This window comes from Eptesicus fuscus, chromosome 13 (assembly GCF_027574615.1).
Source record: "Eptesicus fuscus isolate TK198812 chromosome 13, DD_ASM_mEF_20220401, whole genome shotgun sequence".
In the NCBI taxonomy this organism is placed as follows: domain Eukaryota; kingdom Metazoa; phylum Chordata; class Mammalia; order Chiroptera; family Vespertilionidae; genus Eptesicus; species Eptesicus fuscus.
Window position 1 is genome coordinate 13,420,321 of NC_072485.1, and position 26,383 is coordinate 13,446,703.

At 37.4% G+C, this 26,383-nt stretch overlaps 1 protein-coding gene across 1 annotated transcript in view; it reads left to right on the forward strand.

Moving 5' to 3' along the window:
* DDX10 (DEAD-box helicase 10) overlaps positions 1 to 26,383 on the forward strand; it is a 256,489-nt gene that overhangs the window by 17,227 nt on the left and 212,879 nt on the right. Inside the window, exons 4-9 of the mRNA XM_008156071.3 lie at positions 264 to 422; positions 1,441 to 1,561; positions 2,739 to 2,928; positions 9,106 to 9,232; positions 16,388 to 16,550; positions 19,882 to 19,966. Coding sequence (XP_008154293.2) covers positions 264 to 422; positions 1,441 to 1,561; positions 2,739 to 2,928; positions 9,106 to 9,232; positions 16,388 to 16,550; positions 19,882 to 19,966 — 845 coding nt within the window. The remainder of the gene's footprint in view (positions 1 to 263; positions 423 to 1,440; positions 1,562 to 2,738; positions 2,929 to 9,105; positions 9,233 to 16,387; positions 16,551 to 19,881; positions 19,967 to 26,383) is intronic.

Sequence of the window (26,383 nt, forward strand, 5' to 3'; positions counted from 1 at the left end):
CCAGTGTGCTCATGGCATGGCTCTCACAACAGCTGAACTGCTGTGGGCTTCTTTTTCCCTTCCCTCTATGATTTGGGGGAGGATGCTTCTGGTGGATGGAAGAAAATACACACAAAGTAAACAGTTTCTTCTTTCTGATTGGAAAATACTTGTGACTGAAAATACTTCTGCTTGGAAGGTGCCTCTGATATGGAGGGTTGACTCAGTCAAAAAGCTGCCTTCTCAGGACTTACTGAACATGAATTTGCGGCCTTTTTTTTCAGGTGCTGGAAGCCTTATATCGTCTACAGTGGACCTCCACAGATGGCCTGGGGGTTCTGATTATATCACCTACGAGAGAGCTAGCTTATCAGACCTTTGAGGTTCTCCGAAAAGTAGGAAAGAATCACGACTTTTCTGCTGGTCTCATCATCGGTGGGAAGGTTTGCCCTTTTGCCCTTATCCTTCTTTCTTTTTTCTATAACTTAATGTTGGAGCACTGTGGCAGCTGATGGGGAAGGGGTGGAGATTTCTTCTTAACAGACAGGCTGGCTCTCTAGATAGGGGGTGGTAGCATCCTGGTGTGGTCATTGTCATTTAGAGTCTGGTTGTCCATTTTGTTAGGCCCAGAAAGTCCATTTTTTAGGGTATCTGAGACCAATTTACTTTAACCAACCTGTAATTCTATTTGTTAATATACATTGAGAAAGGAATCATTTCAGTATGTAGACTATTTTCTTTTAATAAGGTATCTAAGAAGTTGAATAATTCAGAATATTGCTGAGTTAGCAGAAGAAAGGAAGACATAGTTTTGAGGAATGTTTATTTTAGGTAATGGTAAAACCTGCTGCTAAGCTTCTGTGCTACCTTGTGGTTTACCTGGAAGGCTTGTCTTTGCTAGTCTTCGCTAGACTGTAAGGATAAATGCTTGAATTTTTGAGTTTGTATGCAGCCATACCCAAAAAAGAAAAAATAGCATCACAGACCCTTACATACTCGTGTACCTGTCACCCATCAACCATGAACTTTAATCATGAACATTTTGTGGTTCTCATTTCAAGAAGAACTTTTAGAATATAGAGAGATGAGCTCTTTTTTCAGTCCATGAAATGCAGTGAGTGGTGTCAGAGAACCTGGGAATAATTCTGGCATTTAAGTTGTTTTTGGTAATTCTAAGAGGAAATCAAGACTTGGAACATTCGTATGATATTTCTCATGGCCTCAAAATCCTGCATATGATTAAGAATCTAGAGGAACATAGCACTCTTTAGGTCTTCATTAAGGACTTTTCTTTAGCCCAGAAATTTGGATGTGTTTCAGAAATAGAAGGAGAAGTTACATTTATTTCTAGAGTATCTACATTGCTGTGATGAAATGCCATATGCAGATGGCTTTTATAGTTTTGCTACACAGGCTGCTCGGTGATGTGTTTGTGTAATAAAAAGAAACAACTGTTTTCAGGATCTGAAACATGAAGCTGAGAGGATCAATAACATAAATATACTGGTTTGCACACCGGGTCGACTTCTTCAACACATGGATGAAACAATATGTTTTCATGCTACTAATCTCCAAATGTTAGGTGAGTAATGAATTTATAATGAAAAAAATCTCAGATTTAGGAGAGAGCCCTCATAAATTTTAATGATAGGAATGTTTTATTCAATAAATATTTTGATTAAAGACAACTTGAGAAATAATTTAAAACAATTTTTTGGCATATGGGTTTTAAACCCAGAGAGTACAACTAGATTTAAAAATCAGAATTAGTTGGAAGAATGTAAGTAGTCATATGAAAGTAGATACTTCAGTATGTGACGCTGCTAAGAATTAAAAAAAAATCTTTTTAGGTACAGTCACCACTGATATTATCTAATGTGTTTTCTTAAATCAGCTTTTATTTTAGAATAATTCTAGGTTTATAGAAAAGTTGCAGTGATTATACAGAGTCCCTCTATACCCTTCCTCCAGCTTCCCCTAGTACAGTGGTCGGCAAACTCATTAGTCAACAGAGTCAAATATCAACAGTACAACGATTGAAATTTCTTTTGAGAGCCAAATTTTTTAAACTTCTTCTAACGCCACTTCTTCAAAATAGACTCGCCCAGGCTGTGGTATTTTGTGGAAGAGCCACACTCAAGGGGCCAAAGAGCCGCAGTTTGCCGACCATGGCCCTAGTATAACATGTAACTGGTACCTTTGTCAAAACTAAGAGATATACATTATATAAGTTCCATACTTTATTTGTATTTCACCATTTTTTCCACTAATATACTTTTTCTATTCTAAGATCAACCAGTATGCCACATTGTATTTAGCCTAATGTCTATTTTAAATACAAGAGGCCCGGTACACGAATCCGTGCAACAGAGGGGTCCCTCAGCCTAGCCTGTGGGATCCCCCGAGGGGTCCCGGATTGCGAGAGGGCACAGGCCAGGCCGAGGGACCCCACTAGTGCACAATTGGGGCCAGGGAAGGATGCGGGAGGTTGGCCAGCCAGGGAGGGACCGCGGGAGGGCTCCAGGGCATGTCCGGCCTGTCTCATTCAGTCCCAATCAGCCGGACCCCAGTAGCAAGCTAACTTACCAGTAGGAGCATCTACCCCATGGTGGTTAGTGCACGTCATAGCGAGTGGTTGAGCGGCCTTAGCATATCATTAGCATATTACGCTTTGATTGGTTGAATGGACAACCAGACACTTAGCATATTAGGCTTTTATTATATAGGATTGTAGTTCAACCTGCATTTTCTTTTTTTAGTTCTTGATGAAGCAGACAGAATCTTGGATATGGGCTTTGCTGATACCATGAATGCTATTATAGAGAATCTTCCCAAGAAACGTCAGACCTTGCTTTTCTCAGCAACACAAACCAAATCTGTAAAGGACCTTGCACGTTTGAGTTTGAAAAACCCTGAGTATGTCTGGGTTCATGAAAAAGCTAAATACAGGTATGTGCTATTTGAAACCATATTTGATGCAGTCAAAACAAATGTTCTCTTTAGTTTAAGAATTTGACATTTCAAGTTAATACTACTTTTCTAGGGAAGAAAATACCATTTTATGAGTTATTAGGTTTGCAAGATATAGTAAGTATATTAGTAAAAATTATTTAAATTCTCAATGCATCTTTAAATGTGAGAATACTCTAATGAAGATTTTCCAAAACGTGGTTTGGGAAACAAATATTTTCTCGTAAGATGTTAACAGGTATTTATTCATCAACTATCCTTCATAAAATGCAGTGGGATGAGGCTGGGGGTGAGAGGATGCATTCCTCAGTAGATAAATAGGGAATGTTGAGTTAAAGTAAAACAGTATTCTTCAAGACTTCTCTGAACCTTTGATATTTTTATAGACATTGTGATTCTCCAAAGCAGTAGATGAATATAGCTTCCTGTATTTACCAGAATTATTTGGGTATGGGATCCTTCTTTATAGCTGCATTATGCAGGACTAATGTGCTGTGGAACACATCAAATGCATTAATATTTAGCAAAGTACTTTTATGTTTAAATTGTCTATTGTTTTGTCTTGGTTTCACTAAAAACTGGACAGTAAGGTGTGTGTTTATGTGACAGTAGAAAGTGTAATAGAGGGAGAGAGAGTTTATGTATTGTATGTGTAAATGGTTGGGGGAAATACGTTTTATTTATTTATTTATTTTATTTTTTGTTAATCCTCACCGAGGATATTTTTCCATTGAATTTTAGGGAGAGTGGAAGAGAGAGGGAAAGACAGGGAGAAACATCAATGTGAGTGAAATACATCGATTGGTTGCCTCCGACCAGGGCCAGTGCCCGAGGAGCCTGCAACCGAGGTACGTGCCCTTGACTGGAATCGAACCCAGGACCCTTTGGTCTGCAGGTCGACACTCTATCCACTGAGCCAAACCTGCTAGGATGGGGGAAAATATGTTTTAAAGTGAATTTTGATGTTATGACATTTGGAAGGATGTGTATGCTTGGTTTGAATCATTGTAGATTATGGACATATTTGACTTCCAGAAGTGCTTTCCTAGGAATATAAATTGAATGTGTTAAAGATCTCAATATGAATTCAACTCTACTATTATCTCTATTTTAACTTTTACTTACTGCTGTTAAATGTTAGGCTAAAAAGAAATAGATTAGAAAAATGAATTGGGTTATCTTCCTGGGACATCTTCAGATATAGGGAAAATGGCATTCAGTCACACCTTGACCTAGCTAACAGCTGTCTTGGATTAGAAAAAGCCTCAGAGCAAGGCTCTACACTCCCAGGTGATCCTAGTGGATAAACTTAGGAGAATCTGAGTACTGGTGGCTTTGTTTATCAAGAATTCAGGAATGGAATAGCAGGAGATACTTGAGGTATTGTTTCCTCCATGGCTTATTATTGAGTTGACATTGGTCTTGTAAAGTTGTGTTGAGGTTGCTGTTGAAATTGGTACAATTAATCTTATAATCTAAAGACTGCCTAGGTCTTTTGATTTTCTTCTTTTTGTTGTTTGCTTTCTGCCTGTTTTCAAAACACATTAGTATCTTCTAGACACTAATTTATCAATCATTAGATGGTCTGTAAAACCTTTTGTAATTTATGTTAGGTAAATTGTACAAATTATCCCTGTTCTCAATTGCTATAGATAATAGTTGGTTGTTATCTGTATTTTATAGAGATTGTTAGAAAAAACTGAATCCAAAGACTGTGTCCAAAGACATTTATTTCATAAATGATTTATCAATTGATTTTTAGAGAACGAAGGGAAGAGAGAGAGAAAGAAACATCAATTTGTTGTTCCATTTATTTATGTATTCATTGGCTGATTTTTGTATGTGTTGTATAAGTTAAAATCTGTGATGAATTATGAAACATTTCAAATTTGAGTTGGATATTCTGAGCTTATGTTATTTGGTGCATACAAATTTAATATTTCATTATGAAGTGTTCCTCTTTATCTTTACTAATACTTTTTGCCTTAAAGTCTAATTTGATATTAGTCTGCCTATAGTAAATTTCTTTTGTTTAATGTTTGCTTAGTAAATCTTTTTCTTTTACTTTCTACATTGTATATGCCCTTATTTTAGATTGTCTTTGTAAGCAGCATATGGTCCAATCCTTTTTTTTAATATAAATTCTTTATTGTTGAAAGCATTACATATGTTATGTTTCTATTCTTATTTAATCTGGTGTGATAATTGCTTTTTAACTGGAGGATTGAATTTTCTTATATTTAACTTACCCCATTATTTAAGTCTCTTTACTCCTTTCCATTGTGCCTTCATTGTGAAGTATTTTTTTACAATATATTTTTATTGATTTCAGAGAGAAAGAGAGAGGGAGAGAGAGAGAAACATTTATGATGAGAGAGAATCATTTATCGGCTGCCTCCTGCATACCCCCTACTGGGGATCAAGCCTGCCACCCCGGCATGTGCCCTTGACTGGACTCAAACCCGGGACCCTTCAGTCCTCAGGCCAACACTATCCACTGAGCCAAACTAGCTAGGGTCATTGTGAAGTATTTTAATTGCACTCATTTTAAGCCCCATAAGCCATTATTATTACTGTTTTAAAAATCAGTGTTTATTTAGAGTTATCCAAATACTTACTCTTTTCTGGTATTTTTTTTGTTTTGTTTTTAATTTATTGATTTGAGAGAAAGAGAGAGAAAACAAAAAGACAAACATCAGTTTGTCATTCCACTTATTTATGCACTAGCTTTCCCGTTGCAGGAAAAATCCTGCAATAGGATTTCCTGCTGCACTCTACCCCGCCTCCGCCCCGCCCTTGTCACCCGCCCCGCCTTCTCCTCCAGCCCGCCCTCGTTTCCCTTCGCCCCCGGCCCCGCCTCCGCCCCGCCCTTCTTCTCCCCTCCCCCCCCCCCCCCCCCCCGGCTTGCTTGCTTCTTGGAAGCTTTACTCCCTTCTGCAGCTCTTGGCTTCTTTGGACGCTGACTTGATATGCAAATTAGCCGCCATCTTTGGGGTAATTTGCATACTCGTCCTGATTGGCTGGTGGGCGTGGCTTGGCTGGTGGGCGTGGCTTAGGTGTAGCAAAGGTGCGGTCAATTTGCATATTTGTCTATTATTAGATTAGATTCCTGGTTGATTCTTATATATACCCTGACTGGGGATCAAACCCCACAACCTAGGTGTATCAGGACCACTCTCTAACCAACTGAGTTATATAGCCAGGACCTTTTCTGGTGTTTTTTTATTTCTTGTGCCATAGTAAAAAAAATTTTTCTTTATAGTTTAGGTTTACTAGTGAAAAGTTCTGTTTTGACTTTTCTGAAAATGTATTTTATTTTTGAAGGATATCATGGTAGGTGTTTTTCTTCAGTTCTAAGATATCTTTCTATTGTACTCTAACTTCCATTTTTTTTCCTGTTAAAAGCAGCTGACAGTTCTCTTGTTCCTTTGAAGGTAGTTTGTGGTTTTTAAGATTTTCTTAGGTTCTTAGCAAAATCATGAATGATGTCTTTTTGTGGTATGAGATATGGTAAGGACTTTTACCTGGGCTAGTCTGGCTTTTACACTCTGGGGCTATTCTGTTTCTTTTTTTGCCCTTAGTCCTGGAGTATAACCCTGACTCAGAGGCCTAGCCCTTCTGGGGATCTCAAGGGAAAGACAGGGGAATTTACCTTTCTATCCTTCACCTTGGCAGGCTCTGAACTTCGTGGCATTCTGAGACTGCCAGGATCTGTGCTCAGCTCTGAGCTTCCCTGTTACTTATGGTTTTCACTTATTTGCCTTGTGTGTGCTGAGTTTAGGAGTTGACATATGTGGGAAAATTGTATGAAGAATTCAGATTCAGTTTTTCATGGTTCATTCTCTAGGATCTTGAACTGACATGTTTAGGCCTAAGTCTACTACTATATCTCTCTCATTTCTCTTGCAAATCAGCAGATGCTTTGTGTGAAAAGTGGAGATTAATATGGGGCTTGCACAGGGCATTTCTAGGTTCTCCTTCAGCACCTCCTTGCTGCCTTGGTTGCTCTCTGATGCCTACAGTATTTTTTGTTTTATATTTAATCGGGCTTTTATAGATAGTGCTCTGAAACAAAGGATCAATCTGATACAAACAGCCCCTTATGACAGGAATGAGAGCTTTGTAACCTTATAATTTTAGTAGTCAGTGATGATGGTTGCCTGGATCCATTATTTCATTAGATGTGCAAAATTGTGATATTCTGATTCTATTATTTCTTAACTGGAGTACTTTTATATGAGGTTAGAATACCAGAATATATGCTTCATTCTTTTTCCTTAACAGTTTTTATATTGAAGAGTTGCTTCCCTAATATTTTCCAAAGCTTAGCAGTTTTTAAAAAAAATTTAAAATGAACTCATTGACTTAATGACATTTAAGATGAATTAATTAGTAATATTAACCTATACATTTAAACATACTATATTATTTATCCTTCAATAGAAATTAATACTGTATTTTTAGTACACAAATGGTCTTGCATCATCCCAAACTTGGTTAATAGGAGATTCTTTAAATTGTTACCTGAATCCTTTAGACACAGCCCAGTAGTTTTGGGCTTCCTTGCTTCTCGTGTTCTAGGTCCACCTTATTTTTCCATTCCATGTAAAATTCCTTTGGCAGGATATTGTGTTTAGAGACAGGTTTATTTTTTTGAAGGGAAAACACGTCATGAGTTCATGCTGATACTTAAAAAGCAAATTTAAGGTTATAGCCTTTTATTTTTGCAGCCTCTTTGAATTTCTTATATGTATTTTTTTCTTATGCCAAACATCTTCTTTCCTAATGTCTTTTACTTATTTGTTCCATTTATTAGTTAATACATCTAAAGTTCCAGGGTAATACCAATAACATTGCTAATAACATGATTACTTAAGAAAATTTATATCCCTTTGCATTTTTTCCCTTAAATATCCCAGTAAGTATAACAACAATTCAAATTTCTTTGAACTTCCTTTGTCATTAAGCTATCAACTTGCTATATCTTTAGGATTAATTGTTTTTTAAATTAAATTTAATTCGGCTCTGTATATTCCCCGGTGGATAACCAATTTTTAGGTTTTGGTTTGTCTGCCTCTTTTTTTAAAATTTTAAATATGTTTTTATTTTATTTTATTTTATTTATTTTATTTTATTTTATTTTATTTATTTATTTTTATTTTTTTAAGAGAGAGAAAGGAAGGGAGAGGGGTAGACATAGAAACATTAATGAGAGAAACATCAATCGGCTGCCTCCTGCACCCCCCCTATTGGTGATTGAGCCTGCAACCTGGGCATGTAGGTTGAACTGGTGACCTGTTGGTTCATGGGTTGATGCTTAACCACAGAGCCACACCTGCTGGGTGTCTGCCTCTTTTTTAAAGTTATAAGCAGACACAGGGATACCTGTGTACATGAATGTGCATGCGTATGTGCGTGCGTGCGTGTGTGCATCTTGTATAGCCCAAGCCAGATAATATTTGGATAGGTTATTCATTCCTTTTTTACAGCTACAAAATACTTAATTGTGTGGGTACACAGTAGTTCATTCTACAAGTTCTCTATTAATGTGGGTTGATTTTCATTTTTTGCTTTATAAATAATACCATATCTTTTTGTATGTTTATCAGTAGTCTTATTAGTTCAAAGAGTAAATATATGTATATGTCTTTTCAACATTTTATTATGAGAAATTTCAAACATGTAGCACAATTGAAAGAATTTTACAGTGAACACCTTATCCCTGCTACCTACATGCTACCTAATGGTAGTAGCATTCATTTAGTGTCTGTTTATCCAGTTCATCTAACTATACATCCACATATTTTTGATGCATCTCAAAGTAAATTGAAGCCATCTCTTCACTTCCCCTAGGTATTTAAGTGCACATATCACTAAGTAGAATTCAGTATATTAAGATTTTCTATCTTGATGTAATTTTTACATACAGTGAACAAATTAAGAGTGTGTTAGCTGAATTTTGATAAATATGTATATCTATGTAACCCAAGGCCCTATTAAGATATTGAAGTTTACCATCAGCAAGTTCCTTCAGAGAGAGAGAGAGAGAGAGAGAGAGGCATGCAACTGTAACATTTGAGTTCTTTTTCTGGTCTGATTTTCAAAATTACCAACATGGCATGTTTTTAATGTTTTTTCTCCTTTTATTTCCATAAGCACCCCTGCCACGTTGGAGCAGAACTACATAGTTTGTCAGCTGCAGCAAAAAATAAGTGTACTCTATTCCTTCTTGAGAAGCCACCTGAAGAAGAAAAGTATTGTATTTTTCTCCAGTTGTAAAGAGGTACTGAGTGTTTATTTCTCTTGTTATTTGTGTTGGATCATCCCTTTTAAAATACCAAATTTCAGGTAGACAAATAGCACTTCCTTTTCTCTTCTAGTAAATAGAGTGCTAGATGTGGTGAGGGATCCATAGATAGAGAATCCTGTGTCTTTGTTTTAAAAAGGAACTCGTGGATGAAACTATAAGCTCTGTAAGGGAAGAAACTGTCCCTTGTGCTACAGTATTGTTAGTACCTAGTACAATATCTATCTAATAATAGGGTAATATGCAAATTGGTCAGGACGCCGTCACATAATGACCAAACAGCAGGGACCCGAGGCTGCATGGCGCATGGCCAGGGCTGGGGACCTCAGACTGTGCCCCCAGCCCAGAGGGGCTTGATGGGGGTGGGGCCGGCTCGGTCTGGGTCTCCTGTGATTTCGAAGCCCCTGCGGGTGGGGGGGGACTTGACTCTGGGTCCCACGGTGTGTCCCAGACTCTGACAGGAGGGAGATTTTCACATACATTTTACTAATTTTCTTCCATCTCTGACAGTTCTCATATAGAGAAAGGGCAAATAGCAATATTAAAATATTTCTTCTAATTAATTCCCTTTTAATGTGCATGAATTTCGTGCACCGGGCCACTAGTTTAGAACATAAAAATTGGTAGAATGAACAATGGAGTGACTAGATTAACCAGAGGTCTTTATAATCTGAGATTCACATACCCTCGATGAAGACTGAATTGAATATGTCACTTATTTTCATGCTTTCATATCTTTGTTCATGCTGATCTTTGGAATGCCCTCCCTGCATTTTTTCATCCCTTTATCCCAATTCTGGGGAAATATTTAGCATACTTTAAGGCTAACAAGCTCAAATATTATACTTGGAAGTCCTTTTCTGACACTCCAAATTCCCTTGTTACAATCAACTTCCTCTCCTACCCTCTGTAGTGTTTAGTTCATAAACATTTCTTCAACACTAGCCTTGTGCTACAATTAAGGGATTCAGTGATTGTATAAGAAAACTGGGTTCCTTCCCTTACAGAGAAGAGACCCTGGATGATTTTTGCCACTTTTTCACACTCCCTGATGACTTAGTTATTGGCATAGAATAGGTTGATTGTAGATTTATAACTTTTGGAATAGCTTAGCCTGATAAGTATGAGGATGAGTCTCCCTTTATCTTATAAGGAAGAAAAGTAGTGGTTTCTCATTTTACCATGTAAAGAATGACTTTGCAGTTTTATTTTAGGACCTACTTTTAGATTTTTAGAACTTTACATCTCTGAAAGAAGGGATGTTTTTGCTATGTATATATAAGGAAATAAGTTTAGAGTTTATATTTGAAATTTTACTCCATAATACTCTGCTTTGCCTTTCATCACAGTGGATGAAGAATCTACAACTAGTCCCTCTACTGGTGCTCCCTATCCTCTCTCTGCACAAGGCGTTTGTTACTGCAGATGTCCTCTGTCCTATGTTTTCTTGTCTCCCTGTTATTCTTGAATATTGCCCAGATTAACCCTTTGCACTCGCTTTTTTCTCGATTCCTTTATTCTAATGCTAACCGTGTCGAGTCACACTCGACATCCGAGTGCAAAAGGTTAAGAATAAAATACAAAGCTCATATCCCTTTACAAACACTGCCTCTATTTTCTGCTCTTCTTCACAGCAAACTCTTTTAACGATTTATCTCTCCACTCAGCATCACTGTCTCATCTCCTCTTCTCTCCTCAGTCTTCCAGAGTCAGCCCCTTTAAAAGGTACAGCCTACCAAAGTCAGTGGTTAGTCATTAGTCCTTACTTATTTGACCTCTTAGAAGCATAGCAATGCAGTTGAGCATTCTCTCCTTCTTGAAACACTTCTTTAGACTTCTGTGACTCTACACTAACATGTTTCCCCTTGCCTCTGACTGCTCTGTTAACCTTCCTTGCTGACTCTCTTTTGCCTTCCACTGCAGGTTAAAGTTCTTCCAATCTCTGTCCTCTCCCCTTCTCTGCCCCTTTTCCATCTATTCTCTTTCTAGTTAACCTCTTCAATTCCATGGCTTTAAGTGCTGTCAGTATTCTGGCAGCTGCCAAATCCACATCTCAAACTTGATTACTAGGTATTTCCAATTGAATGTCTAAAGCGCATCTCAAATTTAACATAGGAAAAACAATTTTAAATTTTCTTTCTCCTAAGATTTGCTTCCTCATCTCAATATGTGACTTGATCCCCCCACCCTTTTATTATATTTATTCAGGTGATACTGGTTAACAAAATTATAAACGTTTCAGATGCACAATTCTATAACACATCATCTATACATTGTGTTTTGTGTTCACCACCCTAAGTCAAGTCTCTGTCCATCACCATTTTCCCCCCAATACCTTCCTCTACCTCCTCCCAACACCCCCCGAATTCTTAATTGTTGTCTGTCTTTATCCATATTCAGTCTATTGATAACTCATTAGCACTACCATTCTCACCACCCCTCATGCTGCTCTTTACTCTGAACCATGCTTAATTTCCTCATACTCCTGGTTGGTCTCTCCATTTCTTTACTCTCTTTACTGTAGTTATTCCACATTATAGCAACAATGATCTTTGGAAAGTGGAAACCAGAATATGTCACTGCCTTGCTGCAAACCTTCTAAGACTTTTTCTATAAATTTTAGAATTAAATATAAACTCCTTACTTAGAACCTATATGGCTTTAATCTATATACATCTTCCACCTCAACCAGTTTTTTCAATAGTGGGAATTCAAGGTCAGTCTTGATTTGAGAGAGACAGATTGTAGAACGTTTTCATGGACTCACTTTATACCTTAATTTCCATATGTACTTCTCTGAGATTGACTTGCCTGAGGGGGCCTCTGTGGTTTGCAGGTTCTCATTTCCCATTTCCTTTTCATGGTAGTTCTTTTTTTTTTTTTTTTTAAATATATACATTTTTTTATTGATATCAGAGAGGAAAGGAGAAGGAGAGAGAGATAGAAACATCAATGATGAGAGAGAATCATTGATCAGCTGCCTCCTGTACGCCCCCCTACTGGGGATCAAGCCCGCAACCCAGGCATGTGCCCTTGACTGGAATTGAATCTGGGACCTTTCAGTCTGCTGGCCGATGTTCTATCCACTGAGCCAAACCGGCTAGGGACATGGTAGTTCTTTTAAAAACTTTACAAAAGAAAGGCTTATGTCTTTCTATCCTTAATCTTACTGATTCATTGTCTCATGGTCAGAGAACCTTTCTGGCACCAGGGTAGCTAATCAGAAAGCGAATGACTCTAATAAGGTAACAGGTCATTTCAAAATTCAGGTGGTTTCCCATTCTTTACTTTGAACAAAATTTGAAGGGAGACTTAAATGGAGTTATTAGGTGCTAGATAATTATAAACTAGAGGCCCAGTGCATGCACTCATGCACAGGTGGAGTCTGGCCAGCCCGCCTGGATTGAGGGTCGGGGCCAAGGGAGTGTTGGTGGCTGCCCCATCCTCGAACAGGGTGGGAGAGGCTAATTGGGCCAGTTTTCTGGCCATAGTGGGCGTCATAGCGACAGATCGTTCCAGTCATTATGGTTTTCCAGTTGCTGGCTTTTTATATATATAGATTTTATCTGTCATGATTTTGCAAAATTTTTACCTTTTTATTGAATTTATTAGAGTGATATCTATATATACAAAAGGCTTATATGCTAAGTGTCCCTCCAACTGTCCGACCTTTCACTATGATGCGCACTGACCACCAGGGGGCAGATGTTCAACTCAGGAGCTGCCGTGACACACACTGGCCATTTACAAAGAAACGGCAGCACGGACCTGGTGCCGACAAAGCAACACTCGGCTTCCCCCAAGTGGGACACAGGCCCCGCCACCACCCTGGAGTGACAGCCCACCAAATTGCAGCTGATGCTGCCGAGACCCCATGGTGCAAAATGCGGCCCACAGCCCAGCCCAGCCTGGAAATGGCCACTGTGGGCACCAGGTAATGATGTCATGTAGCAACCTCTGGCTTCCTCTCCCTAGTGACAGGCCATTTAAAAATAAATGGCACTACGTTCCCCCAAGTGGGACATAGGCCCCACCACCATCCCAGAGCAACACCCTACCAAATTGCAGCCAATGCTGCTGAGACCCATAGCGCAAAATGCGGCCCACAGCCCAGCCCAGCCGGGAAACGGTCACTGTGGGCACCGGGTAATGACATCACGTAGCAGTGCCTGGCTTCCTCTCCTAGCGGCTAACCTCCTTGCAGATTCTTCAGCCCAGGAACACGACTTGCTTTATAGCCAGGTGCAAACATTTTACACTTTAACCAAATGTTTGTGAAGCTTTTTCCCATGCCTCATCTCATTTGTCCCTACAGAAGTCCTGGAGTAGGTAGATAGGAGACTCGGTGGAATCCTCTTTTCTTTTAATCAGCCGGAAAACAGACATTTAGTAAGTTTAGAAACTTGATCCGACTGGAAAGAAGTAAGAAATGGTGGAACTTGAAAATAACTTCAGGTTTTCTCACTGCGCAGAATATGGTCAAACACTGCTATAGTTAAATATTTTACCCTTTGTTCTCCCTGCATGATCTATAATAATAATCTGCTTCATGTTGATATTTGCTGCTGTGTTGCTGACAGTTACCTGAAAGAGAAGTTGGGGTAGTTCACTGGGCTTTAAAAAGTTTAGCTACATCAGAAAGCAGGTGTAATTAAGCAAGCTTATTCTATCTATACTAATAATAGAAGAATATGCAAATTGGGATGCCGTCATGTAACGACCAATCAGGATGGGGGGGGGGTCGTGGCGGAAAGCTCTCAGCATGCCTGTGCCGGTTTGAAGGGCGTGGGGAGGAAGGGAGAGCAGATAGGCAGTTAGGGGCATCAGGCCAGGAGGGGAGAGCAGATAGGCAGTTGGGGCGATCAGGCAAGTAGGGGAGAGCAGATAGGGCCATCAGGCTGGCAGGGGAGCAATTAGGGGGGATCAGGCAGTCAGGCAGGTGAGCAGTTAGGAGCCAATGGTTCCGGATTGTGAGAGGGATCCCGGATTGGAGAGGGTGCAGGCCAGGCTGAGTGACCCCCACACCCCGTGCATGAATTTCATGCACTGGGCCTCTAGTCCTATATAATAAAAAGGTAATATGCAAATTTACCCTCACACCCTCACAAGATGGCTGCCTATGACCAGGCTGGCAGGGGAGTTAGTGAGGGACAATCAAACAACTGAACAAGCAGGCTGCATGGGGCGATCAGGCTGGCAGGGGGGGCAGCTGGGGGCGATTAGGCTGGCGGGGGGGCAGTGAGGGCGACTGGGCCGGTGGGGGGGGGTTAGTGAGGGACGACCAAATGACTGAATAGCAGGCTGCTTGGGGTGACCAGGCCAGCGGGGGGGGGGGGGGGGGCGGGTGGGGTAACCAGGCTGGCTTAGGGGGCAGTTAGGGATGACCAGGCCGTCCGTGGGGGCAGTACGGATTGGGGAGGGTGCAGGCTGGGCTGAGGAGACTCCCCCTCCCTCGTGCATGAATTTCGTGCATCGGGCCTCTAGTATATATATAAAAGGTTAAGTTGCCTCACGCATGCGAGATGCATGTAAAGCTCTCGCTGATGCCAATCGCATGTGTGTGTTTCAATCTGTCATTGTCAATCGTGAATTTGGTTGACACTTCTATTATAGAGAAGGGCGAATAGCGATATTAAATATTTCTTCTAATTAATTTCCTTTCAATGTGCATGAATCTGCACCGGGCCACTAGTTGGGTAATAAAATTACATAGATTTCAGGAGTAAAATTCTTTAATACATCATCTGCATATTTATTGTGTATTCAGCACCCAAAGTCAAGTCTTCTTTCTGATTTTTATAAGAGTTCAGAGAGTTAAAGTTCATTTTAGTCCATTTCCTGTATTTTTGTGATGAGATTTTCTTAATACCTACATTATAAAGAGAAAATAGAAATAAAATAATGCTGTACTCTGCCTGGGTCTAGCAATCAGTAGTATTCACTTATGAATACATAAGATAAAGACAAGTGGTAAAACTATAACTATCAGCTCTATTTAGTCCCATAAATTAAGAGATGTAATAACATCTACTATTGTATGTCCAATATTTTACAACAATAAAATATTTTATGTCTAACAGTTTTTTAAAATCAAATTCTAGCATTTCTTGTTTTGGTCATTTCTGTACTAATAATGATTGTAGTGATAGTTTATTTAACCCCCCCCCCCCCCCAAATTTTTAATACAGCTTTATGGCCACAGGAAATTTTTAAATGTTAAAACTAATATACATATATTTGTTGTATAAAACAATAAATTTTGATAAAGTCTTCAAAAGACTTTCAAGCATAATGCTGTAAAGATAAAATTCTGTGTAGTCAGGAAATAAGAGTTCAAGGAGGAAAAGGAATGATGTAAAATTTCTTTTTGTTAAAGAGAAGTTTCTTCACATTGTATTTTTAACTTTTTATTTTTTTAAGACTTAATTTTTTTAGAGCTGTTTTAGGTTTGCAGCAAAATTGAAGGGCTGTCTCACACAATGCATAGTTTCCTCATTATTATGTTTTAAAATATATTGTTTTTATTTCAGAGAGAAAGAGAGAGGGAGAGAGAGATAGAAAATAGAAACATCAATGATGAGAGAGAATCATTGATCGGCTGCCTCCTGCATGTCCCCCACCTGAGGATCGAGTCTGAAACCCAGGCATATGGCCCTGACCAGGAATTGAACTGTGACCTCCTGGTCCATAGGTTGATGCTCAACCAGTGAGCCACATTGGCCACGTCTCCTCATTATTTTGACATGTTATAAATAATTGGTAGTGGGTATCAAATTGCTTTGCTATTTAGAATCTATTGTGTACATTTATAAGATGTTTTAAGTATTTATTTAAAAATATTAATATTTACAATATACCAGAAATTACATTCTTTGTAACCAATTAAATTTGCAAAAATATCAGCTATAAACTTAAAAAGGTAAGGGGAGTACCCCCCCCCCCCCCACCAGAATTGATTAGGGAATAACGTGAGAAAAAATGCTTTAACACCATAACTCTACTACATATTCCTTTCTCTGCTCTATATATCTTTAATAGTGCTCCTTAATACATTTTTTGCTGTTCATCTTGTAAACTTGCTTTGCTGCTGCTATCCAGATATATTAAACTCATTTTTCTGTTAATGCCTAGGTTCAGTATCTGTTTCGAGTGTTTTGCCGGCTACGTCCTGGTATTTCTATCCTTGCTCTGCATGGTCGACAGCAGCAGATGAGAAGAATGGAAGTCTATAATGAATTTGTTCGCAAGAGAGCTGCAGTACTCTTTGCTACTGATATTGCAGCCAGGGGATTGGGTAAGAAAGATTTGGAGAAAATATTCTGTGATCATGGGAAATACGATTTGCTTATAAATGTGTAGATTCTGGGAATTCAAATAGTTTGACTCAAATAATGGGCTGTCTTATAAGAGAAAAACAAGTGAATTGGTAACTGAGATGATTAGCATTAAGAATATACATCAGTGAAGATTTTTTTGTAATATTTCCATCTTTGTGCTCATATTGTTTTATGATAACAGCTATAGCATAGAATCCTGAGGAGCCTACAAAATCACAGAAGAATGAAAGGTTTAAAGATATTAAAAAATTGTCGTGTTTTTTGAAACTGAAAATTTAATAAGTAAATATTACAGCTTATTTAACAAGAAAAATCAGTGAAGTCCATCTTTTCAGCAAGCATCCTAGTTTTTATTTTAAAATCTTTTTTAATATATTTAAACCTTCAAAAAGCCACTGTGATTTACAACTGGTGGCTTTGTGAAGGTTGAATGAGGTATGGAAATAATTATGGGCAAACTAGAGATGAGAATAAATGAGATGAGAATAAATAGGTGGTAATTTGAATTCTTGAATCACTTTATTTTACTGTGTTAATTATTATGACAAATTTTAAATATACACAAAGACAATAGGTCTACTGTATGGTCATATACTACCCACTTTAAGTAACTATCTTTTTCATGATTCCTTTTCCTCCTGTCTCTTTATTTCTCTTGGAGTATTTGAAAGGATAGCTCAAGACATCATATTAGTTTATCCCTCTGTAACTGGAGGTATTTAGATAAGTATGCATGTTTTTAAAGCTCTCTAGGCTATGTCATTATATCACAACTTGGTAAAATGAACATTTTGCATTTACATTGTTTGACTACATAATTGTGTGATAAGGGAAGTAGTGTAGTATGATTGTCTCCTTTTTTGTACTTTCGTTTGTGTTTTTCTTTGAATTAATAATTAAAATTTGCTTAGTTTTGTTTCCCAGTTCTAATGTTTCTCAAATGTTCCTGTAGATGTCACATGCCTAATTGTCTAGCAGTTCATAAACAGTCTGTTTTGTTTTTTTCTCTCTTGAAAATTCCTCTTCTGGTAGTCTTTTGTTTCCAGCTCTAATCTAACTGGTTGCTTCATAAGCTTGATGCACATTTGCCATCTGGGACTTCTCTTCTCAGATCTTTCTTGATTTCTTTTCTTTTTAAATTTCATTCTCTAATAGCTTTCTAAGAAAGGGTGCATGGGAGGTAAATTTTTTGTCATTGCATATCTGTGTCCTATCTTTTTTTTCTCTCTTTAATCCTCATCTGAGGATATATTTTTATTTATTTATTGTTTTGAGAGAGAGAGAGGAAGGAAAAGAGAGAGAGGGAAACATGGATCTGAGAAATATCAATGGGTTGCCTCCTAGGATTGAACTCACAACCTAGGTATGTACCCTGACCAGTAATTAAACCCGCAACCTTTTGATGTATGGGACAATGCACTAACCAACTGAGCCACCCGGGGTGGCTCAGTGTCCTATTTTTTGAATAACAGTTGGAATGGGAATAGAATTCTAGGTTGAAATATTTTACATTATAGGTTTTGCAGATATCTTGAAATATTGTTAAACCTCTTCTATTATGTTATTATGGTGGTTATCAGACCCACAACTAGGTTGTTACTTAATGTGTTAATAAATAAGTATACATAGTACAATATTAAATTTTTAATAAAAATGTTTATATTTTATTATAATTTTTCTTTTATAGTCCTATACATTGTACTTAATACATTAAAAAAGGGTCCGTAACACAGACAATGGGGTGGTGAAGACCTGGGGGGATTGGAGGGGGCCAGTGGGGGGAAAAAGGGGACATATGTAATACTTTCAAGAATAAAGAATTATTTTAAAAAAAGGGGTCTATAGGTTTCAGATAGCCACAAAAAATGTCAAGAACCTTTGTTCTAGTTTATTTTAAAAAGTTTAGATGAATGTATTCATAAATAGCATGTACTTTCTTGGGTGTTTAAAAACTTTGCATCAGTAATATTAAACAAACTAGTCTATGACTTGCTTTTAAAGTCTTCCCATGTTAATGTGTATTTTGTAGAGTATGTCATAGCATGAATTTATCCATTCCTGGCGTAAAGGACATTCAAGTTTATGTTTTTATTCCAAAGAGGTGCAATGAATAATCTGAAGCTCTATTCTTATGTAAATGTTTAAGAATTTCTTTAGAATACACCAGTATCGTTTTTAAACTTTCTTTTATTCTTAATTTTTTCTAAATTATTTTGCTATTTTAATGAGCAACATACGCATATGGGTAAAAATGAGTTACAAGACAAATCAGTCCCTACTCTACCCCTCCTCACTCTTCAAAAAGCAATTATTTCAATCTGCTATTTCTTCTTTTGACATTTAGTTTTATATTTTGGAGTAACAATCTTATACTGTCAATTCTTAATTTGTCAAGTTTAGAAATTATCTCATGATTTGCTTTAAAAAAATATATTTTTATTGATTTCAGAGAGAGAGGAAGGGAGAGGGAAGAAGGAATAGAAGCATCAGTGATGAGAAAGAATCATTGATTAGCTGCCTCCTGCATGCCCCCTACTAGGGATCAAACCCAAATCCATCCTAGGCATTTGCCCTGACGGGGAATTGAGCTGTGACCTTCTGGTTCATGGGTCCACGTTCAACCACTGAGCCACATCGGCTGGGCTAAAAATTTCCTTTTTTTACTTCTTTATCCTGTTACTCCCATCTTTTTTTTTTTAAAGTGCTCAGTCCTTTCCTCTATGATAGAAGGTGGTCTGAAAACCTCATAGCAAAGTTTCTAAATGACTAAAGATAGTAAGAGAATGAGCAATTAAGGAATTGAGAGCAAGATCTCTGGAAATGAACGGAAACTTAAGTAGCCAGAAATATATATGGAGTAATTACTGCCAGGAAATTGGGAGAGGGACTTAATTCGAATGGAGATGGGAATAGCAGGAAAAGTAAACCTTTATTTAAATTTAGAAACCAGTTTTATGGTTCACTAGGAACCCATGAGAACTGGTTATTTTAGGTTATTAAATATCAGGATATTTCATTATTTGTATAACACAAAGCTGTCTGTCTCTGCTGTGTCAGATAAGAAATAATTTTCACATTCAAACACTGTTATTAATTTTAGCTCACTTTGTCAAAGAAGTGTTTATTATCTCTTGGTTCATGCAATTAATTTTATTTTTAAGAGTCCACAGATTATAGCTATCAGTTTGATGTGACAGAAAGTCCTAGCAAGCAGTATTGTAAAATAAAAATAGTGCAGCAGAGCAGACCTTGAAACTGACTTTCTACCTTGACATTCTTTCTGTACAGATTTCCCAGCTGTGAATTGGGTTCTTCAGTTTGATTGTCCTGAAGATGCCAACACATATATTCACCGTGCAGGTAGAACTGCCAGGTGAGTGTGCTGGCCCATTTCTTTGCTTTTGGTGCTATCTAAATAAAAAACTATGCTCCCTGAAATGCAGACAAAGAATTCAGGAAAGTGAGTATAGTTGGGCATTTTTATGGTGTAGTTTGAGAACATCTGGTCAGCTGTTATAAGTCAGTATGGCTAAGACTTGATTACTGCTGCGAAAAATCAATGAAAATCTTATTTTAGTTTTTTTGTTCTAACTTTGTTTACTTACTAAACTTTTTACAAGAACTGCTCACTGAACATCATCTCTCTGAATCCTAATGATCCCTCAGTGAGGTATAGGACTGTTATTTAATATCTATTTTTAGAGAAGGAAACTAAGTGTTTGAGCAGTTAAACAATTTTTTTAAGACACACAGCCCCAGGATTCTAATCCAGGCAGTCTGACTCCTCTAGTCTAGATCTGTACTCTTACTTTCTATGGTATCGGCCCTAAGAGGCAAGGTGGTTTTGAGTTGTAGATTTCTCTCTTTTTTCCCCCCCTAGTGTGGAAATTAGACATTGCTGGAGGCTGCTCCAAAATACTCCCTTTTTCATATATGTCCCCCCTTCTTCCCCAATAAAAACATCACTAAAACTTGGTGGCTTAAAAATCTGAAGTAATTGTTGTTCCAGTTAGTGTCTCTTCCATCATGAAACATCAATGTCCATTGACGTCCACATTATAAATATTCTCTTAACCAATTTTGATGAGAAAGAAAGTGGCAATAAAGTGGAAAACCAAAGAAATAGTCCATCTGTGGCTAATCATAATGAATCATAACCCTATTGTGGTTATCATTTTGGCTGTTTCCAATTCTTAACCATCACAATTATCAGTAAAATGAACAAGTGCTAACAAGCGGCGGGGAAACTATCTGGAAAAGAATATAGAAAAGTCATAATCATTTGGGAGTAAGTGGCATAGAAAGGTATCTAAATGAATGAAAAGAATAACAAATGTCTTTGCTATTGAGGTTGCAGTGAAGTTGGAATATGTATGCTGCTGGTAGAACTGTGAATGGTTAGCATCTTTCTGGATAGCATTTTATAATACTTATTCAAAAGTCTTAAGAGTTCTTCCTTTTGACTCAGTAACTCCATATCCAGAAATTGATCTTAAGAAAATAGGGAGAAGGAAAAAGTTTCAGTAAAGATGTTCATTTTACTGATATTTGTGATGGTTAAGAATTGGAAACAGCCAAAATAATAACCACAATAGAGTTACAATTAATTATGATTAGCCACAGATGGACTATTTTTTTTTTTTTTTGGTTTTCCATTTTGTTACCACTTTCTCATCAAAACTGGATAAACGAGTATTTATAATATGGACGTCAATGAGGCATTGACGTTTAATGATGGAAGAGACACTAACTGGAACAACAGTTACTTCAGATTTTTAAGCCACGAACTTACAATGATTCCCTAGGGATGGCAGGATCTTTAGAACAATATTGGAATACTCATCCAAGCAGAGACTCATTCTCCAGTAGTTTTTCTTCCATTTGCCCTGCATGTCCTTCAGCAAGTGGTCCAATTGTCTTCTGTCTCTTGTTTATCTATGAAGTCCTTCGGTGTTTAATTTTACATTTCTTTGTGTCCACAGTTCTCATAGCTTTAAATAAATTTTATCTTTTTGTTTGATTCTGTTGTTTGTTTCAGTGTAAGTGAAGGTTTTTCATATTCTTCTACAGCCTAAGAAGTAGAGCTCTTTCTTTCTCTTTGTTTTCTAATTATCATAAAATGTTTTGACTGTTCAAACATTTTTCATTTGGCTCACTTTTAGCCCATGGGCTATTAAACATGGGCTTTAGTCAAGGTCTCATCACTTAAGTGCTTTTCTTTTGACCACCATTAAGGGAGAGCATAGTATAAGAGTGAAAGGTAAAACTTTTTATAAATAGGATTTATGTATTAAAGGGTTCAAAGTATGTCTTTTTATTGCAGTTATATAATTTGAATAAGCAATGGGGTTAGAACTGGGTTCTGTGTATGATGTCTTTTTACATTTAGACAAACTTATCTTAGAATGACAACATTGTTTTTAATGTGATCTAAGTAAATGACCTAGGTAGAATAGCAGCCTTGTTTTCCATTTATGAGATGGTACATTGTGCTTCAGTGTCTCTGATGCATTGGGTACATGTTCAGATTATCTTTCATAGTGAGATATTCAGAAGTTTTTAGTTGTGGTTGTTGGAATAAATGTTTCTCTATTATTTAATTCTCAACAGATGTGTAGTAAGTATGAATTTGTACAGGTGCCCATGTACACATTTGCATTTTGTGGTCTTGTGGGCCTCTAGGTAGATAAAGTTGGGTCTGCTCTCTCACTAGCATATTGGATCAGGAGTAAGCAGGCTTTTAGATGTGCCATTAGTGTTGACATGGGCAGGGCAAACTAATTCCTTTATAGAATACATTTAGCAATGTTTTGATATTATTTCTCCTATATGAAGATTATTGGACATTTTAGTGCATCAAGAAAATGTTCATGAAGGGCAGATGTTTCAGGATTCTTGTTTCCTGGAGAATTTGTTAAAAATGTTATGTGGTTGAGCCTGGCTGGTGTGGCTCAGTGATTGAGTGTTGACCTATGAACCAGGAGGTCATGGTTCGATTCCAGGTCACGGCACATGCCGGGTTGTGGGCTCAATCCCCAGTAGAGGGTGTGCAGGAGACAGCCAATCAGTGATTCTTCTCATTGATGTTTCTCTTGCACTCTCTCTCTCCCTCACTTTCTGAAATCAATAAAAAATGAAAAATAAAAAAATGTTATGTAGTTCAACATGCCATGGTGAACATGAAATTGGTCTTAATGACTGTGGAGCTGCGGAGGAGGTAGAACAGCATCACAATTGATTGTATTTTAAGAGAGAGAGTACTAATTTGAAAAACTATTTTTTTAAATGCAATTTCTAATGTGGTCATTAATTTTTAATGTACAAGCCTGTTTGATCCTTCATAACCAATTAAAAATACTTTGAATTGACACTTTCAGATGTATAGTGAGTGGAAAGGTTTAGGATATGTAATGCTTATTTTTCTTTGGCAATTTAATAAAAATTGACTAAATTGCCATTTAAAAGTTGCCATTAATGAGTTTAGAGATAATTAGAAAATTTCTTAGGCCATGAGCCTGGATAATTGAATTGAATAAAGGCTAAATTAAAATTTGAAATTAATTAAAATCTTGTGTATATGCTGTAATTAAAACCAGGTTGCCAGATAGCATTTGCTTTTGGAATTGAACAATGACACGAATATAGATAAGTGAACTTAGTGCTTTGTGGCAAAATAACTAAAGTTTGGGAAAATTAGTTTTCCTCTTCTTTCCTGTGTTTTAGCTAAGTGAAAAGTATGATTCAGGTACTTGTTGCCTTAAAGTACTTACTCTATTTTAATTTTTAATTTATTCACCTGTCTAAAATTCTTTTGATCTTTAGCAGTTGAGAAAAAATTCCCTCTGTTTCCCTTAATCATCCATACCCCTTTTAACATAGTGGTTAATCTCCTTTAGAAACAAATGAGGCAAGGGACCCAAATCTAGTTTTATAAAACTGTATCCTGTGATACTTTCTACTTCTTAAATGTGATTATCTTTAGGGTTTGCAGTGTTTAGTACTCACAAAATCAGGCTCTTCCACTTAACAAAAAAGCCCAGTTGAAAATAAAGATTTGGGAATAGAAAATAGGTATATATCAGATACTCCTCACTTTCAAAATGTTTTCATTTGGGGAGTGAGGGTCTGTGGGTAAAAGGTGGGACTTCATGTAACTGTTTATATATAAGGAATTGGGAGTTGCTATATAAAAGATGGGAATATATATATATATATATATATATATATATATATATGTATATGTATATGTATATGTATATGTATATGTAACTGTTTTGTTTTCCAGAGTAGCAGTACAGTCCAGCAATATTCCAGCTCCACTTTAGGTATCTTGGCTGTGTTTTGTGGCTCTCAGATTTTGTGGGGAGTGATTTAGGTGGTTCCACTAGGGGACAGCAGAGGACAGTTCTTTGCCTTGCACACTCATGGGCAATAGTTTAGATCATCAGCAGCAAATATACAGATGGAAAGTGTTTTAAATTTCTAATGTGATAACTTGTCAAGAGTTTATGATGGTTATTTTTGGGAAATACTCGTACTTTATAGAACAGATAATGAAGAAAACAATTTAAATTGGTTTGTAAATTGAAATAATTAAAGTGAGAAGACAATTTCCATGAGTATTAATTTACTGAAGCTTATTACGTATACCTTAGGTTTAAGATAGGTACAATATTTGCTAGTGAAAATTCTTTCATTCCCTTAGTTTAGACTTTACAGAGATTCTAGCTTCAGCCCACTCTACCTTTATAGAGGCCGGTACTTCCTTACATGGCCTTCTGCCTTTGTCTATTGGTATCTGGAATTTAAAGCTTAAAAAAAGGAGGGCAAAATCAATCCATCATTTTTGCATCAAAGAAGTATTGGGGAGTTAAGGAAGATTATGACCAGTCTAGCTATCAAGGTAGATAAAGGGGCTGATATTTCTTAGGAGTCTATTTTTTCCCAGGTACTTCCCTCTTGCTCTCCTGCTGTCTATCCTCAACATAGCAGGCAGAGTGATCCTTTTTAAAACACAAGTCAGATCACGTGGCTCCTCTGATGGCTTCCCATTTTACTCAAGAGTAAAAACCAGTGGCTTTCTGGGCTTACATTGTGCAACCCCCTTCCAACCCCAGTTCCTATTATCCTATGCTCCACACTGGTCTTGTTGTTTCTCCTGTATGCCAGGCATGTTTTTGTCTTAGACCTGCTTCTCTGGACTGCTTTTTCCTTAAGTATCCACATGGCTGTCTTTCTTACCCTGCCCCAACCTCTCCTCCTTACCTGGTTCTTTTTTTTTTTTTTTTTTTCATAGCACTTGACACCTTTAAATATATTAGAGCATTAACTTATATTTATTATTTGCTTTTTGTTCTCTTTACTAGAATATAAGCTTTATAAAGGCAAGGCAGGTTTTCTGCTAAGTGATGTACTCTGAGTGCCTAGCACAGGGCTTGCAGAGTGGACACTTGATACAACACAACTAATTTCTCAAATCAGATGCATGAATTAGAGATCTTAGCTAATATATTAATTAGCTGTTTCAGTTTTACAAGTTATACTACAGTTTAGTGACTTAAAGCAAGAACTGTATGTTACGGTTTCTGTGGGTCATCTGGGTCTTCTGGCTATTGGTTAATCACATGTTCTTAATCTATTAAAACTTAAGTTTCATCTTTTTTTGTTGTTGTTGTTAGGCTACAGTCAAGGTGTCACACAGCACTTTCAGATTTAACGGGATGGACCCCTATCCGAACTTTTTGACAGGATCATTTCTTACTGCCTGGTCAAAGGTGCCTCTCAGTTCCTTTCTACGTGGTCATCCTCTTCATAGGGTTTCTCACAACATAGCAGCTGGCTCATCAGAGAGAACAAATGAGAGGGAAAGGAGAGTAAGATGGAAACCACAATGTCTTTTATGACTTGGACTTGGAAGTCACACTCCATCTTATCTGTAGTATCCTGGTGGTTACACAAATTAGCACAATTAAGTGTAGGGGGGCAAGTACGAGGGTGTGAATACCAGGAGGCCTGGATTATTGGGAGCCATTTTAGAAGCTGTCTAATACACCTAATATGAAACTTTAATAATTTCAAGGATAAAGGTAATCACGAGGTACATATGAGGCAGGAAAAAATCTGGGATTTTCAACACAGGTGCACAGGTCCATTCTTGCACATCAGGGTGTGCTCTGGCCCAGATTAATCTCAGAGTCTCTAAGTGATATGTATGGCTTATCACTTACACAGAAGTGCCATTGGTGTACTCAGTTACAAGGCTAACCGTCATGACCTACCTCTTGAATCCATAGTCTGTCAACAAACCTGGTACATCCTGTTAATAGCATCTCATAGTTGAGGACTACTCTCACACTAGCAAATTTACCAGGTTTGCTCCCAAGCAGGCCTGTCACTGGTATGTTTATGAGGAAATCTGACTGTATTGCTTTTTTTAAAATTTATTTTTTGAAGCCAGAAAGACTCTTCCCTTCCCCTACATCCACATGGGGAATGCTTGGATTATATCTTAGCCACTTCCTAACACTCAATAAATATCTGAGTGAATAAATGAACGGACTCACTTAGCTTTTATGATAGCCTTATGGAAGAGATCTTATTAGGGAACTCTTCCTCAGAGATTATGAGGTTAAATGTCTCCAAGCTCACTCAGGAAGCACCAGTGCTGGCATTATACTGGGGCAGTGGTCAGCAAACTCATTAGTCAACAGAGCGAAATATCAACAGTACAATGATTGAAGTTTCTTTTGAGAGCCAAATTTTTAAAACTTCTTCTAATGCCACTTCTTCA